We start from the raw sequence: 15778 nt of genomic DNA on the forward strand, positions 1-15778 counted from the left end.
ATTGGCCCCACTATAAAAAAGCAAGAACAATAGAACCACTACACCAAAATATGCAGCAAATAAATTCAGTTTTATAAATAAAAGAACAACTTAAGGGCTATCTTATTTTTACTTAAAATAAAAAGGTTCACTAAATCAACTACTGATTAACAAAATCAGCAGAGGGCACTGTTTGACTACTTTCCATGGAATAGGACCCTCAAATTATTTCAAAGTACTGAAGGTGGTGGAGGATTAACTGAAAATCTTATGTTGATATTACTGATGGTAAATATTGAAGTTATGTCAATTAAGGTTTATTAGCAAATCAAATATTTGAGAACAAGGAGGTTTCAGAACATAAATTTTCTTTCTGAAAAGAACTCATTATGGCTACATTTCATTAACAGTGGCATTTATTGTCTTTATTTAAATGACAAATATTTCAACATTAAATTAGATGTTGCACCTCTTCCCTTTAATAAAAATAACTGTTTCATCATGTTGAAAAGTCACCATTCAAAACTGCGTTAGCTATCAAAACAGAAAAATCAAAATTGCAAATAAAGCTACTCAGTTAAATTACTCAAATATGCAAGATCTCAAGTATGTGAATTCTATACATTTATAGAATTAAAAGTTTATCCAAAGGACAGTAGTACTGTACTCCTCATACTTGACTCAGTGCATCCAAAGTTTAAGGCTTGTGAAATTCTTTTGTCAGTTCATCTCATCTTCTGGTGCACTACATCATTAAATACAAAATTAAATGTCAGCGGATAAAAATAAACTTATTACTAGTGTAACTTTGGTTATGTTGTCTTTAATCCCCTCAGATGGCACTTGCATCAATACTGGTACGTTCCTACAATCATTTAGCCCAGAAAAAGCGCTGACTTAAAATTCTTTATATTTATTTTTGAGTTTGGAGTGTAGACTCAGTTACTTGACTTCCAGTCCTGTATTTTAAAATATCAATATAGTCATACTGCCTTTCATAATATATTACAGGGGTAGGCAACCTGTGGCACGCGAGCTGATTTTCAGTGGCACTCACACTGCCTGGGTTCTGGCCACCATTCCAGGGGGCTCTACTTTTTAATTTAATTTTAAATGAAGCTTCTTAAACATTTTAAAAACCTTTTTTACTTTACATACAATGATAGTTTAGTTATATATTATAGACTTATAGAAAGAAACCTTCTAAAAATATTAAAATCTTTTAGTGGCACACGAAACCTTAAATTAGAGTGAATAAATGAAGACTCGGCACACTACTTCTGAAAGGTTGCCGACCCCTGGTATATTATCTAATTAACAGGGAAAATTATACAGGAAATGTAACAACAGCAAATGATGACGGTTAAGAGGTTAGCATGGTTTATTAGCTTGAGATATTATCTCAGTCTAGGTCTGTATTTTGGAGCTAATACCTGTTATGATTAATGTTTCTTCCTAACATATTAGATTGTTGAATTCAGTATAAAAGAACAAAATGGCATCTCCTGTTCACTAATTTCTCAGACTGAATATATCTTAACTTTTCAACCTGTAGTACTTATACTATTTTTTTCAAATAATTATTTGTGCTTAAATTTTTCTTCCTTTACACTTCCTCTATCTCACCTTCTATTTCCTTAATATCAGGTTTCCATGCCTCCCACTGTGACTCAACCTTTTATCACAAGGAGTTTGGATTTCAACTAGGAAGTAGCAGCATAAGAAAATACATCAGCAGTTAGCATTTTGAAAAGTTTCTCAAAAGATAAAATTGTTTAATTATTAGAGCTTGCCAATGACTGAAGATAACTAAATAACTGTACGGTCACATGACAGCCTGTCTTTTAGTACTTCCTGGTTGCAAGAGTCAGCATTGCAATATTCTTCCTTGGGTTCTTGATAAGGACTTCAAACTCCCTATTTCAGTAACACCCTTTTCCAGGTTCATGTATTAAAACACATACAAGGCCTCCAAGTTCAAAGAAAACATTCCCAGAGTCCAAACCCGACAATGTCCATCAGACTAGAAGTCAAACAGAGGATCTTCTGCCACTACCAAGGCTCCTTTTCCATGATCAGCTTCAACAATGGTCTCACTATGTCCGTACTAAACAATTTGGTCCCTCCTCTGGGCACCCCTTCTGCAAGCTCTTTGTCCCTATTTCCCGGCTTCTGGAAACTTTCTTCCTTGCTCTTTCAGCCAAGCACTGCCTCCCAGGGTTTTCTCCCTTGAGGATCATTTACCTCAGCAGGTTCCCAAGGCATCCTCTCCCTCAGCGGACTCTTGTCAGCCTCTCCCAGGGTCCTCCCTGCTGTTCCTGCTTCCTTCACCTTAATGACAGCCCAGCTCTTCATAGGGAACACCTGTTCTCCCCTCAGCTGTATCTAATTAATGAACAGAACTGGCTGGCCCCAAGCCTCTGGTCCTTAAAAGGGCAGACCACTCTGTTACACTTATCTTACCATTTGAAATAGTCCTGAAGTATTCCCCTTATAGTACATCCAGGTAATTCTGTTAATACTGAGGTAACAGTATCTATTTATCTAAGGGTATATTTATACTACACACTACATTGCCGTAGCTGTGCTAGCATAACCCCATAGTGTAGACACAGCCTACACCAATAGAAAATGTCTTCCTGTCAATGTAGCTACGTCATCTACCCAAACAGTGGTAGCCACATCAACATAAACATTCTTCTGTTGATGTAGCTGCCTATGTGATGGGGGTCAGGTCAGCCTAGCTACACTGGTCAGCAGTGTGAATTTTTCACACCTTCATCCATTTAGCTGTGTTGACCTAACTTTTAAGTGCAGACCATGCCTCATGTTAAAGGCCAATTACTTTCAACAGAGGTAATTGGCCTTCAGCAAACTGCAACTACTTTTCACTATTCCTCTTATAGAAGCAACAACCACAAAATGAAGAGCCAGACTCTAGTTACTAAAACAAAAAACTACAACAAAACCAATAACAAAAATGATATTTAATTCTGTACAGGCTAGGTGAGAAGCAAAAGTATATTAGCAAACATGAAATTGCTGCATGAAAACAAATGATCCAAGGTCCAGATTTTATTCTCAGATACATAGAGGTTATCAGCACATACCTCAAAAAAAAAAAGTAGTATTGTGCTTCTGAAAAAAAAAACAACAACAAAAAAACACAACAACATGCCACATCTAAGTATGCAGTAAGGAGTACAGAGACTCTTAACTTAAAATGAAACCTTAAATTTGTGCCAGACTTCCCTACAGACTCATAGCTGTATTACAACAAATTAGTGTAGCTTCACAAGACTATTGACCCAGTTCTGTGAAATTAAGTCAATGGGAGTTACGGGCACTCAATATCTTACGGGATAAGATGTTATCCATTAATATTTGTTATACTTCCAAGCATAAATCATATACTAGGATAGAAATGCACCTTTCCAGTTACTTACTTAACAAACTTGTCCACATGAGACATGGAAGCTTCATAGTTCTTTCCACCAAACTCTTGACAATGTAAAGCCATAAAGTGTGGCTTGTGTGTATGTACAATCTGAAATAAATGAACATAAGTTACATATATTAGCAAAGTTATATCCACAGGTTGAAATATGGCACATATGAAGTAAGACTAAATATGTAATGTTTAGTTAATAGGATTTCTTTCAGGTAATACCTGTTGAGTACAAAGGCAAACAACTGGCAGAATCATTATCAAAATATTGGAAATGATCGTTGTAAATGTATATCTTTAATAGCTTCAAAATACAAGATACAGTAAAACCTCAGAGTTACTAACTGACTGATTACCCACAGACCTCATTTGAAACAGGAAATATGCAATCAGACAGCAAAGACAAAAGAAAAGTGAATAGTGTATAGTACTGGATGAAACGTAGGGCTTGGCTACACTTGCAAGTTGCAGCGCTGGCGAGGGAGTTACAGCGCTGCAACTTAGCAGGTGTCTACACTTAAAAGCTCAGCCAGCGCTGCAACTCCCTGTTTGCAGCGCTAAGCTGTACACCTGGGTCTGCTTCCGGTGTAGCGAGACCAGCGCTGGTGATGCAGCGCGGTCATCAGGTGTGGACACTCACCAGCGTTTTTATTGGCCTCCAGGGTATTAGGACTTATCCCAGCATTCCTTTTCAGCCTCTCTGGTCATCACTTCGCACTCCACTGCCCTGGGCTCAGAGCCTGGAGAGGAGAGGGAGGTTGTAGAGGAACCCGAGAGGGAGGCTACTGAGGTGTTTGGAGACTCCCAGGAGTCATGCAGGCAGGAGCTATTTTCCAGCCAGGAAGAAGCTAGCCAGTCGCAGCTGCTGGGACTTGGTAGTGAGGAACCAGCAGAGGAGCCTGTTCGGTAAGAAGCTTTTATTATAAGAGGATGCAAATGTTTTGGGAGCAGGGGGCTATGGTGCCTGCAAGCATGCTAGATGTGGAATAGCCCATTGATTTCCGTGTAGCTGCTCTTTGCTTTCCACAGCCACAGAAACCCATGGCTTCCAGAGCGAAGCAACCCCCCCCTTCCCAGGTGAGCTGCGTGTGCACGATGGCTCTGAGAGTAGCTGCTGTGGCAGATGTGGGTTGTAGGGTTCAGTGTTATTTCCCTGTAGCTCTCTTTGCTTTCCACAAGTCACAGAAACCCATGGCTTCCACAGTGAAGCAACCCTCACCCCCACCCTTCCCAGGTGAGCCACGTGGCAGCCCCCCTTCCACTTGAGCCGTGTGTGGGAAACTCGCCATCTCTATCTGCAGCTGTGGCCTCTCTGTGCTATGCTCAGAATGTGTAAATGATGCTACAAAAATCTTAAAAACAATGCAGGCTGTGTATTAACAGTTTATTCTCTCTGTTTTTTTAAAGTGACCTTGAATACTGCTCATCCAGTGCAGACTTCTGAAAGACTGCAAAGCTTAAGAAAAAACCAAGGAAGACTAAGAAGAGATGGTGAAAGCAGTTATGAATCTGTATTCCACAGAAATAAAAAGTTGCAAAAGACTGGAAGGATAAGGAAACCATGAAAAAGGAACAGGCTGCCAAGATAAAGGAGAAGGCTGCCAAAAGAAAGGAATTGACTACAAGAGAACAAGATCGGCAGGGATGACTTAAAAAAAAGTGGAAAAAAAAAAGCCTCTCATTTCTTTCATGTATTATTTTACTTTCCATAACATATGAATAATAAAATTATATACATTGCATCATATATGCTGTTGATTGGTTATTAATGACTGCTGTTTCACATGTGTGGGTCCCGCCACTCCCTGGGGTGTGCACATGTGTTGGTTCCAGCTGCTCCCTGCAGGGTTAATGCCTGGAAACTGCAGGGCAGCGAGTGACATGGGGCTGGCTGAAGGCAGGGCAGGGGCTGACTGGAGGTAGGTCTGGCTGCAGCAGGGCAAGGGATGTGGGGCTGGTTGGAGACAAGGGGTGTGGGGCGGGCTGGCTTCAGGCAGTGGGGTGCAGCAGGGGTTGACTGGAAACAGGGCAGGGGGTGCGGGCTGGGCAGAGTGTGGCAGAGCTGGTGCGGGCAGCAGTGTGTGGGGGCTGGCTGGCTTTGGGCAGGGCTGCAGGGGTGTGTGGCAGGGGTTGGCTGGAGACAGGACAGGGTGTTTGGCAGAGGTGGCTGTGGGCACGGGGTGAAGAGCTGGCTGCAGGCGGGGGGCCGAACTGGTGTGGGGCAGGTCATGGGGTGCAGCAGAGGCAGCTGGAACCCCAGCCCTTTAAGTAGCCCCCAAACCCCTTACTCCGGGGACCTTTAATAGCCACGGGAGCGCTGGGGAATGCAAGAGGGAGCGGGGCTCCGGCGGCTATTTGAAGGACCGGGGTGGCAGAGGCAGCTGGAGCCCCAGGACTTTTAAATCCCCCCTCACTGCCCAGGGCTCAGGGGGGCTATTTAAAGGGCCCAGAGCTCCAGCCGGGGTCGCGGGGCTTGCCGCGCTCTGGCCGGAGCTCCAGACAGGAGAGCGGGGCTTGCCGTGCTCCGGCGGAGCTCCAGACGGGAAGCGGGCTTGCCGCGCTCCGGCCAGAGCCGCCGGCCTTGTCGCACTCCAGCCAGAGCGCGGCAAGGTCCGCGACTCCGCTCTCCCGGCTGCAGCCACCGGTCAGACGCTGCAAGCTCCGCGACTTCCGCTCTCTCCGGCTGGAGCCCCGGTCAGAGCGGCGAAGCTCGCGACTCGCCTCTGCTGGCCAGAGCACGACAAAGCTCCGCCGCCCCACTCTCATGGCTGGAGCCCCGCCGGAGCGCCGCAAGCCCCGCAGCCCGGCTGGAGCTCTAGCGGGGAGAGCGGGCCACGCTGCGCTCCTGCCGGCGCTTCACTCAAGGAGCGGGACCATGGAGCAGACCGCAGCTGGGGACGGGGTAAGTTAAAAAAAAAATTAAACAGGTGCCTAAGGTGCGGGGCCCTCTTAGGCGTGGGGTCGATACCCTGGCAGCACGGGTCCTTGAACAGGAAGCGGAATGACCCGCACCCTTCCGTCCCCTTCCCACAACCCATAGCGACAAATGGGACGAGGTGCCTGTGGGATAGCTGCCCCAAATGCACCACTCACAACAGCGCTGCAACTGGTGCAAGTGTGGACACACTGCAGCGCTGGTCGCTGTCAGTGTGGACACACTGCAGCGCTGGCCGTACACAGCTGTACGACCACAGCTGTAACTGCCAGCGCTGCAAAACTGTAAGTGTAGACAAAGCCGTAAACTGCTGAAAAAAAGGGAAAGTTAAAAAAAGACTTTGCAAGGTAAGGAATCTGTTTCTGTGCTTGTTTCATTTAAATTAAGGTGGTTAAAAGCAGTATTTTTCTTCTACATTGTAAAGTTTCAAAGCTGTATTAAATCAATGTTCAACTGTAAACTTTTGAAAGAACCACCATAACGTTTTGTTCAGAGTTACAAATATTTCAGAGTTACGAATAACCTCCATTTCAGAGGTGTTCATAGCTCTGAGGTTCTATTGTACTGACTTTAAATATCAAAAAGTTAGTATTTACTTTCCAAAAAATATGATTTTGTAGCAGTTGTCCCCAGACAATGCAGACTTACATGCATATGCATCTTCTCATCCATCTAGCTGCAGCACAGCAGCTATTTTCAATATATGTCTGTCTAGTTAGGTGCTTATATGGCCCCAATCACTATAGAACATGAGCACCTTCTAATTGACCAATATAACTGCTCACATTCCTCAGTGAGTACCAGTTAGGACTGCAGATTGTAAGCATTCATTTAAAAATTAAGAAAAGTGCATACCGCAGACATGGAAATCTGCATTTTTGACGACAAGTTTAAGATTGAACTTTGAACCTGAATGATCACACTGCTCTCTCAGAAGGCTCAAAAACCAGAAGACACATAATAATTTTTTAAAATCCTATCATTTATTTTTAAAATGTCATGATTAAGCCGATCTCATTGCAATTTGGGGCCTGAGTTTTGATTTTTGAATGCATGGATTTGGCAAAACTGGGAGAAATTGGATGATTTTATCTAGATATCCATAGGAGTTTCTATCTGTCAACCAAGCTGAAGAAAAATATAGGAGCAAAGGAGTTGAAATAAAAAAATTCAAGAATGAACAAGTGCTCACAGTACTGAATTGCAAAGAGAAAATTAACAAAATATATGCTTATTGTTGGTTTGAGGTTTTCTATGTTCTATTAGTTTTAAAAAAATATATCCAACTCTAGAAATGCAAGGTTATTAGCCAATACTAGGTTATTAGCCAATACTGAAAGACTAAAGGCTTTGGAAAACATATTAAACAAAGTATTTTTGCTGAGAAAGACTAATAACTGTCAGTTCATCCAGATTCAGAATTTACTATCCTATAAAAAACTCTTGTGAAGAACTTCAGCAATGTGTAACACACAAAAGCTCCTTCAGGCTTCAGACCTGATGATGACATGGCTAATCACAACAGCTGAGTATCTCCCTCTGGGAAATAGTCAGAGGACAGATATGCCTCCTAACATGGCTCAATCTTACACCACTTTCGTCATAAGGTGTGTCTGACAACTGCAGAAGTTGGCAGAGGCACAGCAAATAACCTTACTGTGGTTCTGCTCATTCTTTTCTGCTCCTCCTACCCAAGCGCTCCAAGATGTGGAGGGTTCAAAATTAATTCATGGAGGATAGGTCCATCATTGGCTATTAGCCAGGATGGGCAAGGATGGTGTCTCTAGCCTCTGCCAGAAGCTGGGAATGGGTGACAGGGAATGGACCACTTGGTGATTACCTGTTCTGTTCATTCCCTCTGGGGTACCTGGCATTGGCCATTGTTGGAGGAGAGGATATTGGGCTAGATGGACCTTTGGTCTGACCCGGTATGGTCATTCTTCTGTTCTAATTCTCCAGCCCTAAGTACCACATATACTAATCTGGAATAAAGGAACTCGGTAGTATTCACAAGTTATCTAGAAGCATGGAGACTTCAAAACATGTCTTTTTTATTTTCAGCACCCATTCTTTTCACTATATATTACTGGAATTTCCTGATAAATACAGATTAGCTATCAGAAATAACCAGTGGTTTAGCAACTTAGTGGTGATCTGTAATCTTGACAAAACTGCATTGCTTTAAATTGGTAACCAGAAGTTTGACCTCCTTGTCCAGCAGGGTGCAAAATGATTAAGATTTGTGAACTGTAAGATTGGGAATTGTGAACTGAATGGTTAAGGCTACACTATTAGCTGAGTCATTTTTGTCAGCTACACTGTGCAAGTAACACTGTGTTTAGCACAACACACAGTACCAACAATGACATTGAACAGAAAACATATTTCTATCACATTTGTAAGATGATACTGCAGTTCCTGCAAAAGCAGGCAATGAAATCAATTGTTTTATAACTACCTAACTAGTAAAAGTTAAACCAACATTTTTAATTTAATATTTTAACCTGTTTTGACTAAAAATATTTTAGTAAAGTTAAAATATACAAAACTACAGGGTTCTAATATGGTCCAGATCACCCTGCCCAGGGGCATAATTTGGAAGAAGGGAATAAAAGGGAAATCTCTGCAAAGATACCCTCACAGAGCTCCTCCCTCTATTGTTACATCAAAGAAGGTAGAATTTGGCTTGCTGCTAAATTTGATAGCTTCCCAGTTATCTGTGAGAGGCCAGAGGGCCGTCCATGCAGTGGCTATGAACTTTCATATCAGCTCTGGCCTCTGGTATGATGGAAGAGACACTACAGTCTCAGATCGTAATTTCTTTTTGAGGGCATCTATATGGCTAGAAAGAAGAGGAACTGTGTGTCCTCCTCAGCCCCACTCCCGTCATACCCACTCCTTCCCTCAAGTTGCCAAATCTGCATCCCTGGACCATGAAGGACCCTCTGCAGGGTATGGGGTAGAGAGGACACTGCAATGTGGCCACAGCTGACCCTCTTTCCACCAAGCCTCCACGTATAGATTTGGATGCAGGTATGACAGAACAAGTTAGACAAACACCTCTCAGGGATGGTCTAGATAATACTTAGTCCTGCCTTGAGTGCAGGGGACTGGACTAGATGACCTATCAAGGTTCCTTCCAGTCCTATATTTCTAAGACCTGGGCCAGTACATTTATTTGGCATGTGTGAGAACAAAATTTCAGAGCCCCTCCCTTCACTTAACCACAATTTCTTCTCCAGTCTACTGCCTTGTCCATTAATCATTTTGTGCATTATTCTACCTACTAAAAAGTCCAAAAACAAATGGCGAATTAGAGGAGCATCTTCTCTACTCACAAAACTTGTCTTTTCAGTTGCCTGAAGTTTAAATTCTGGGGGCTGTAATAGCCCCCAAACTCTGCCCACTTTCTGTCCTTCTGTAATACCCACCCCTGCCTACCCAGTCTGCCAGTCCCAAGGGAGAAAATGTGCAAACTCCACACTTAGAGCAGAACTACAGATTTTTGGGTGTTCATTTGTTAACCACATATGCTTTCACAAGGTGGGGAATACAGGAGCCAAAGACAGTAATAGTTAAATTCCAGTAACAGAATACCAACTGCTTTAGATTAGTGCCTCAGATTTCAATTATCTATCACTCCGTTCCTGCATCTAAAAACTTATAAGTAGAATTGATCTTTTGAGCAGCAAATATACTATTCTAGGTCAGTTACTAAGTAAAAGGTCCCCCCTAAGGGGGACATGGAGGAACGTTTGGGGGGGCGCAGCTGGGGCCCACGGGGGGGGGGGGTAGAGAGGGAGCTCCACCCAGCTCCACTCATGGACTCGACTCCAGCTGCTGGCCCACACCCAGGACTCAGGGCTCCAGCTGCTGACCCCATGCCCAGGGCACTGGCTGGCAGCTGAGGCTTCACTGCCACCCCCAGCCCCCTTACCCCGCCTGCATCCCCCCATACTGGAGACATGGTCCTGCCCATAGCTGCAGCTCCACAGGGAGGGAAGGTGTGGACAGGGGTAAAGGGGAGCATGAGGTAAAATGTTCAGGGACCACTATCCTAAGTGAATGGAAACCTGATTCTTTAAAGGAGAATAGTATCTCACTAGTATAACTATGCTTTCCTTCCAAGTTATTTCATTAATTCACATAGCAATGACATGGAGAAAAGACTGTTAAAAAACGGCCTTGGTTTTAAAGCACTATACTATAACTTATGACTAAAATGTAAACATCACCAGTCTGTCTCTCTCATCAGCATAGTCACCTTGAAAGTGATCTGGTTGAATCTGCAATGATCCTGAGAAGAATTTCTTGTAAATAGTCAAGCACTCCCATACTAAGCTGTATGTAGGACATTGCACTGATGTAGCATGTTTTTCTTTAAATGGTTTCTATACTTTAAATCACATGTTAAAAACACGTTTGTACAGGATAGTACTATACAAATGTGAAAAATAAGTAATTATCGAGTGGAATTCAAGTATGTGATAGAAAGAAGTATACTGCTACAATCTATAGATAAAGGGTAGCATTTTCCAATGTGCCACGTCCCATTGCAAGTCAATAGGACTTAGGCACCTAAATGCTTTTTAAAATCCCACAAAAAAAATGGGTTTTATGGCCTGATTCTGTTTTTACACCAGTTTAATCTCACTGACTTCAGCAAAGTTGCTCCTAATTTACTCCATTGCAAGTGGTAAGTGATAAATCATATTGAAAGATAAAGAGAGGTAAGATTAAAAGGAAGATTTTGGTCTTGCCATGCAAACTGATTTTGGGTAGGGGAAGCTCTCAGTCTGGAAGAGGTTGTTCCTACTTGTTTCCTATGTAGAAGAGGTGCCCCACTCTTTCCAGATTTCAGGGAGCAAAGGGCACAAAGGGATCATGGAAACATAATTTCTGCAAACGAACTACAATAATTTTGCAGCAGACATATGTCTAAAAACTTACATGATTTACTTAGGCAAAACTGTCAGAAGGGTAGAGTGCATGCACCTCATCGCATGTTTTTAAAATCGCACTATGTTTAGAAATAAAATTACACAGCACATGACAAACAAAAAATGCTAAGCTTCTGACTATAAATGTCCTCTGCCTACATTACAATTATGTGTGTTCTTCCCTGCAGCTCTTTTTGCCGGCAATCACACTACAAATTGCAATTAAGTTAGCATTCAGCACTAAGTTAAATTTAGTCTTAAAAAAGATATACGAGTCTTAAATTAGCCATTATCATGAATTTGATGTAAAATTATATTCCTGGACATGGCTTTGGGCTTTTAAGGATACTCACCCTCCAACCTGATGTCTCTGTAAGTGGTTTATTCTACAAAACCCACTGTCTGTTTGATCTTTCTCAAATTTAGTGATAACTCCCACATTTGGATAACCAGAGTATTGACAATTAAAATCCCAGCCCAGAAACAGTTTATAAAAAAAATTTCTGGAGTAGGGTTGGCAAGTTTCTAGTTACACAAATCCGAACACCTTGCCCCGCCCTGCCCCCACTCACTCCAGCCCCCACCCTCAATCATTCGCTCTCTCCCACCCTCACTCACTTTCACTGGACTAGGGCAGGGTGTTGGAGTGCCTGAGGGTGTGCGGGCTCCGGGCTGGGCAAGGGTTTGGGGTGCAGGCTCTAAGAAGGAGTTTGGATGCAGGAGGGGGCTCAGTGCTGGGGTAGAGAGTTCCAACCTGGGGCAGGGGGTTGGGGTGCGGATGGGAATACAGGATCTGAGAGGGAGTTAAAGTGAGGAAGGGGGTTCTGACCTGAGGCAGGCAGTTTGGAGTATAGGCTCCAGCTGGGTGGCGCTTAACTCAGGCAGCTCCCAGTTGGCAGTGGAGTGGGGCTCAGACACGCTTCCTACCTGCTCTGGCTCTGTGCTGCTCCCAGAAGCAGACAGTATGTCTGGCCCCTGGTGGGGGCACAGGCAGCAGGTACTGCCCTCACAGCTCCCATTGGCTGCAGTTCCCGGCCAATGGGAGCTGTGCAGCCAGAGCTGGGGGCAAGGGCAGCACACAGAGCTTCCCTGATGGCCCCTGCGCCTAGGGCCAGACATGCCGGCCACTTCCGGGAAGCTGCAGAGAGCCAGTGCAGGTAGGGAGCCTGCCTTCGCCCCGCTGCACCACCAACCAGACTTCTAATGGCCAGGTCAGTGGTGCTGACTAGAGCTGCCATGGTCCCTTTTCAACTGGGCGTTCCAATCAAAAACCAGATGCCTGGCAACCCTAGTCCAGAGCAAAAATAATTCTGCTATTCTTAACAGTCATAGTTAGTTAGCCTAAATAAAAAGTAGTCAGATTTAATATTGCTGTGCTTCATTATTTTGTATATTAGGTATGCTGTTTAATACACTACATTTTTAAAAATAGCAGGGAAAATGCAATGCTTCATTAATCTTTGAATTAGATAAAGCAATAAAGTTCCTGCACCAAGTCAAATATGCAGCACCTGGAAATTTACTTGTTTTAGATAAACACTCCCAAATAACATGGCTTATATTTTTTGTCTTTATGGCCTTTGTTCAAACTGAATATATCGAGTGCTACTAAAACATTGTCTATTGAACAATAAAAGGTTTTTCTGATACAGAGCACTCTGGACCTGGTGTTTTGGGTACATGTTAAAATCTGTCTGCACAACCTGCATTTATGGTCTGTCTTTTGTGTAATAATTTTAAATCAATTGATGGACAAATCTAAGAAAACCACAGAGAAAGTTTTTTTTAGAAAAACAGTCAAAATATAAAGTTACTTTACATGTTCTTGTGCACACAGACTGATTACATAGCATATTTAGAATTCTGAATACACATTATTTATCATTTCTATTTCAGTAGCAACCAAAGATCCCAGTAAGTGCTGAGACCATTTTGTTAGGTGTTGTATAAACACAGAGCAAGAGAATGACTTGGCTTCATAGAGCGTACTCTCTTACTAAAAGCCAGAGTGAATAAATGAATAGTCCTCTCTGCATCCTGGGCACCAGGGAGCTGGGGGCTCTCCACCTGGGACTCCATGCTCCCTGCTGCTCTAATGCTGCCGATTCACAGTGAGACTTGGCAGTTTTCATAGCCCACTCTCTTAGAAGAAAGGGAGGCTCTTGTCCCATACAGGTAGTTATGGGGAGTAGAAATGTCCAGGGGATGGATAAGGTTACTATTAAAATGTCTAATTTCAACAAATCACTATGAAGAAGGATCACATAATATGCAGGTTTTCTTTTTTTCACACTTACTCCTGTTGCTGAAATCCTACAAACCAGATTTCACAAGGGACTGAAAATAAACAGTTGCAGTTACACTTCCAAATATGTAAATAAACCTTGACTAGCTTTATTGTATTGTAAGTCTTAAAATCTGTTTTTTTACTTTACCAGAGTACTAAGGAAAAATACATATCTATGAAGAGAAACACTTGATCTGAGGGCAGAAAACAAAAGCCTTTATTTCTGATTGTGACAACTAAGTTTCCTTGCTATAAATCTGGATCAGAGGTGATGCCCTAAATTTAAACTGAATTTAAAATACACTAGCTTGTCCATAGACAAAAGAGAAATTGAAATCCCAACCAACTTTCAGTATACTGCTTTCCACTACACCAATATAACTCAATAGCATGAATGGAATTCCTACACAAAATGTAGGGCAGTGAATCAGCTCTACAGCTGAACAAGTCAGTCATTCTGGGAAAGGTTGCTGCCAGGGTTCCCTCCCCATTCTGAACTGTGGGGTACAGATGTGCGGACCCACATGAAGGACCCTCTAAGCTTATTTCTATCAGCGTAGGTTAAAAACTTCCCCAAGACACAAATCCTTTCCTTGTCGTTGGACAATATTGCTACCACCACCAAGTGATTTAAACAAACATTCAGGGAGGGGCCACTTGAAGCCCTATCCCCCCAAAAATATCCCCCAAGCCCCTTCACCCCCTTTCCTGGGGAGGTTTGAGGATGGTTAACAAAGTGAGCACAGATCAAACCCCTGGATTTTTAGGGCACTAAAAACCAATCAACAAAGAGTCCTGTGACACCTTATATACTAACAGACGTATTGGAGCATAAGCTTTTGTTCATGCATCTGATGAAGTGGGTATTCACCCATGAAAGCTTATGCTCCAATACGTCTGTTAGTCTATATGGTGCCACAGGACTCTTTGTTGCTTTTTACAGATCCAGACTAACATGGCTACCCCTCCGATACCAAAAACCAATCAGGTTCTTAAAAGAACAAACTTTATAATAAAGAAAAAAGTAAAAGAAGCACCTCTGTAAAATCAGGATGGAAGGTAATTTTACAGGGTAATAAAAAGATTTAAAAACACAGAGGATTCCCCTCTAGGCTCAACTTCAAAGTTACAAAAACAGGAATAAACCTCCCTCTTAGCATAGGTAAAATTCACGAGCTAAAATAAAAGATAATTAACGCATTTCCTTGCTATTACTTACAATTTCTGTAATCTTAGATGTATCATTTCAATAGGAGGTGGGTTACCTCCTTGGTCTCTCTCTCTCTAACCAGAGAAAACAAAAGAAAGAGCCCAAACAAAACCTTACCCCCTCCTCCAATTTGAAAGTATCTTCTTTCCTTATTCGTCCTTTTGGTCAGGTGCCAACCAGGTTATTTGAGCTTCTTAACCCCTTACAGGTAAAGGAGAGATTTTATGCTACCCTTAGCTGTATGTTTATGACAGTGGCATTAACATCTCTTCTAAAAGAATTCATTACAGAAAAGTGCTAGTCAGATGCTAATAAAAAAAAACAACGAGGAGTCCTTATGGCACCTTGGAGACCAACAAATTTATTTGGCCGTAAGTTTTGGTTCTAGCCCACGAAAGCTTATGCCCAAAAAATTTGCTAGTCTCTAAGGTGCCACAAGGACTCCTCATTGCTTCTGCTGAAACAGACTAACACAATTACCACCCTGAAGCCAGATACTAATGAGTTAATCAACAAGCAGATTTTTTATCAGCAATAGACAGTATGTCACTTCCAAGTGATATCATTAATGACAGTATTTTAATCTGCCCTCAAGCCATGAGCAGCAGGTCAAGATCCATCCATCGTTCATCTAAGTGCTGAAGGTAGTCAACCCATTCAAGGAACAGACAATATCAATCAAACCACCAGTAAGAGCAGAACAGAGCAGATATTAGCAGAGCCAGTGGGCTCAGCAATGCTTAAGGCACAAAACTAAGTAGGGCTAGGAGTTTTAAAATACAACAGTCTACATACACTAGTACTGCATGTTATTAATAGGCCACCAGAGGAACATAAAATAAAATAAAATAAAATTAGTTCCAATCTAAATTAGAATTAACTCAGGAAAGGAGGGTAACACATAAAGGGAATAACAAATGTTCCCTCCCATACATGATGTTTTATTCAGACCTCACTACACTGCATTCAGACTACAAAT

At 42.5% G+C, this 15778-nt stretch overlaps 1 protein-coding gene across 4 annotated transcripts in view; it reads right to left on the reverse strand.

Moving 5' to 3' along the window:
• Window positions 1-15778, reverse strand: part of INPP5A (inositol polyphosphate-5-phosphatase A) — a 427143-nt gene that overhangs the window by 282585 nt on the left and 128780 nt on the right. For all 4 annotated transcript variants that reach the window (XM_075072715.1, XM_032799699.2, XM_032799700.2 and 1 more), the window contains exon 3: window positions 3426-3526. In XM_075072715.1, the coding sequence (XP_074928816.1) occupies window positions 3426-3526 (101 nt within the window). The remainder of the gene's footprint in view (window positions 1-3425; window positions 3527-15778) is intronic.

The sequence above is a fragment of the Chelonoidis abingdonii genome, chromosome 15 (genome assembly GCF_003597395.2).
Source record: "Chelonoidis abingdonii isolate Lonesome George chromosome 15, CheloAbing_2.0, whole genome shotgun sequence".
Lineage (NCBI taxonomy): Eukaryota > Metazoa > Chordata > Testudines > Testudinidae > Chelonoidis > Chelonoidis abingdonii.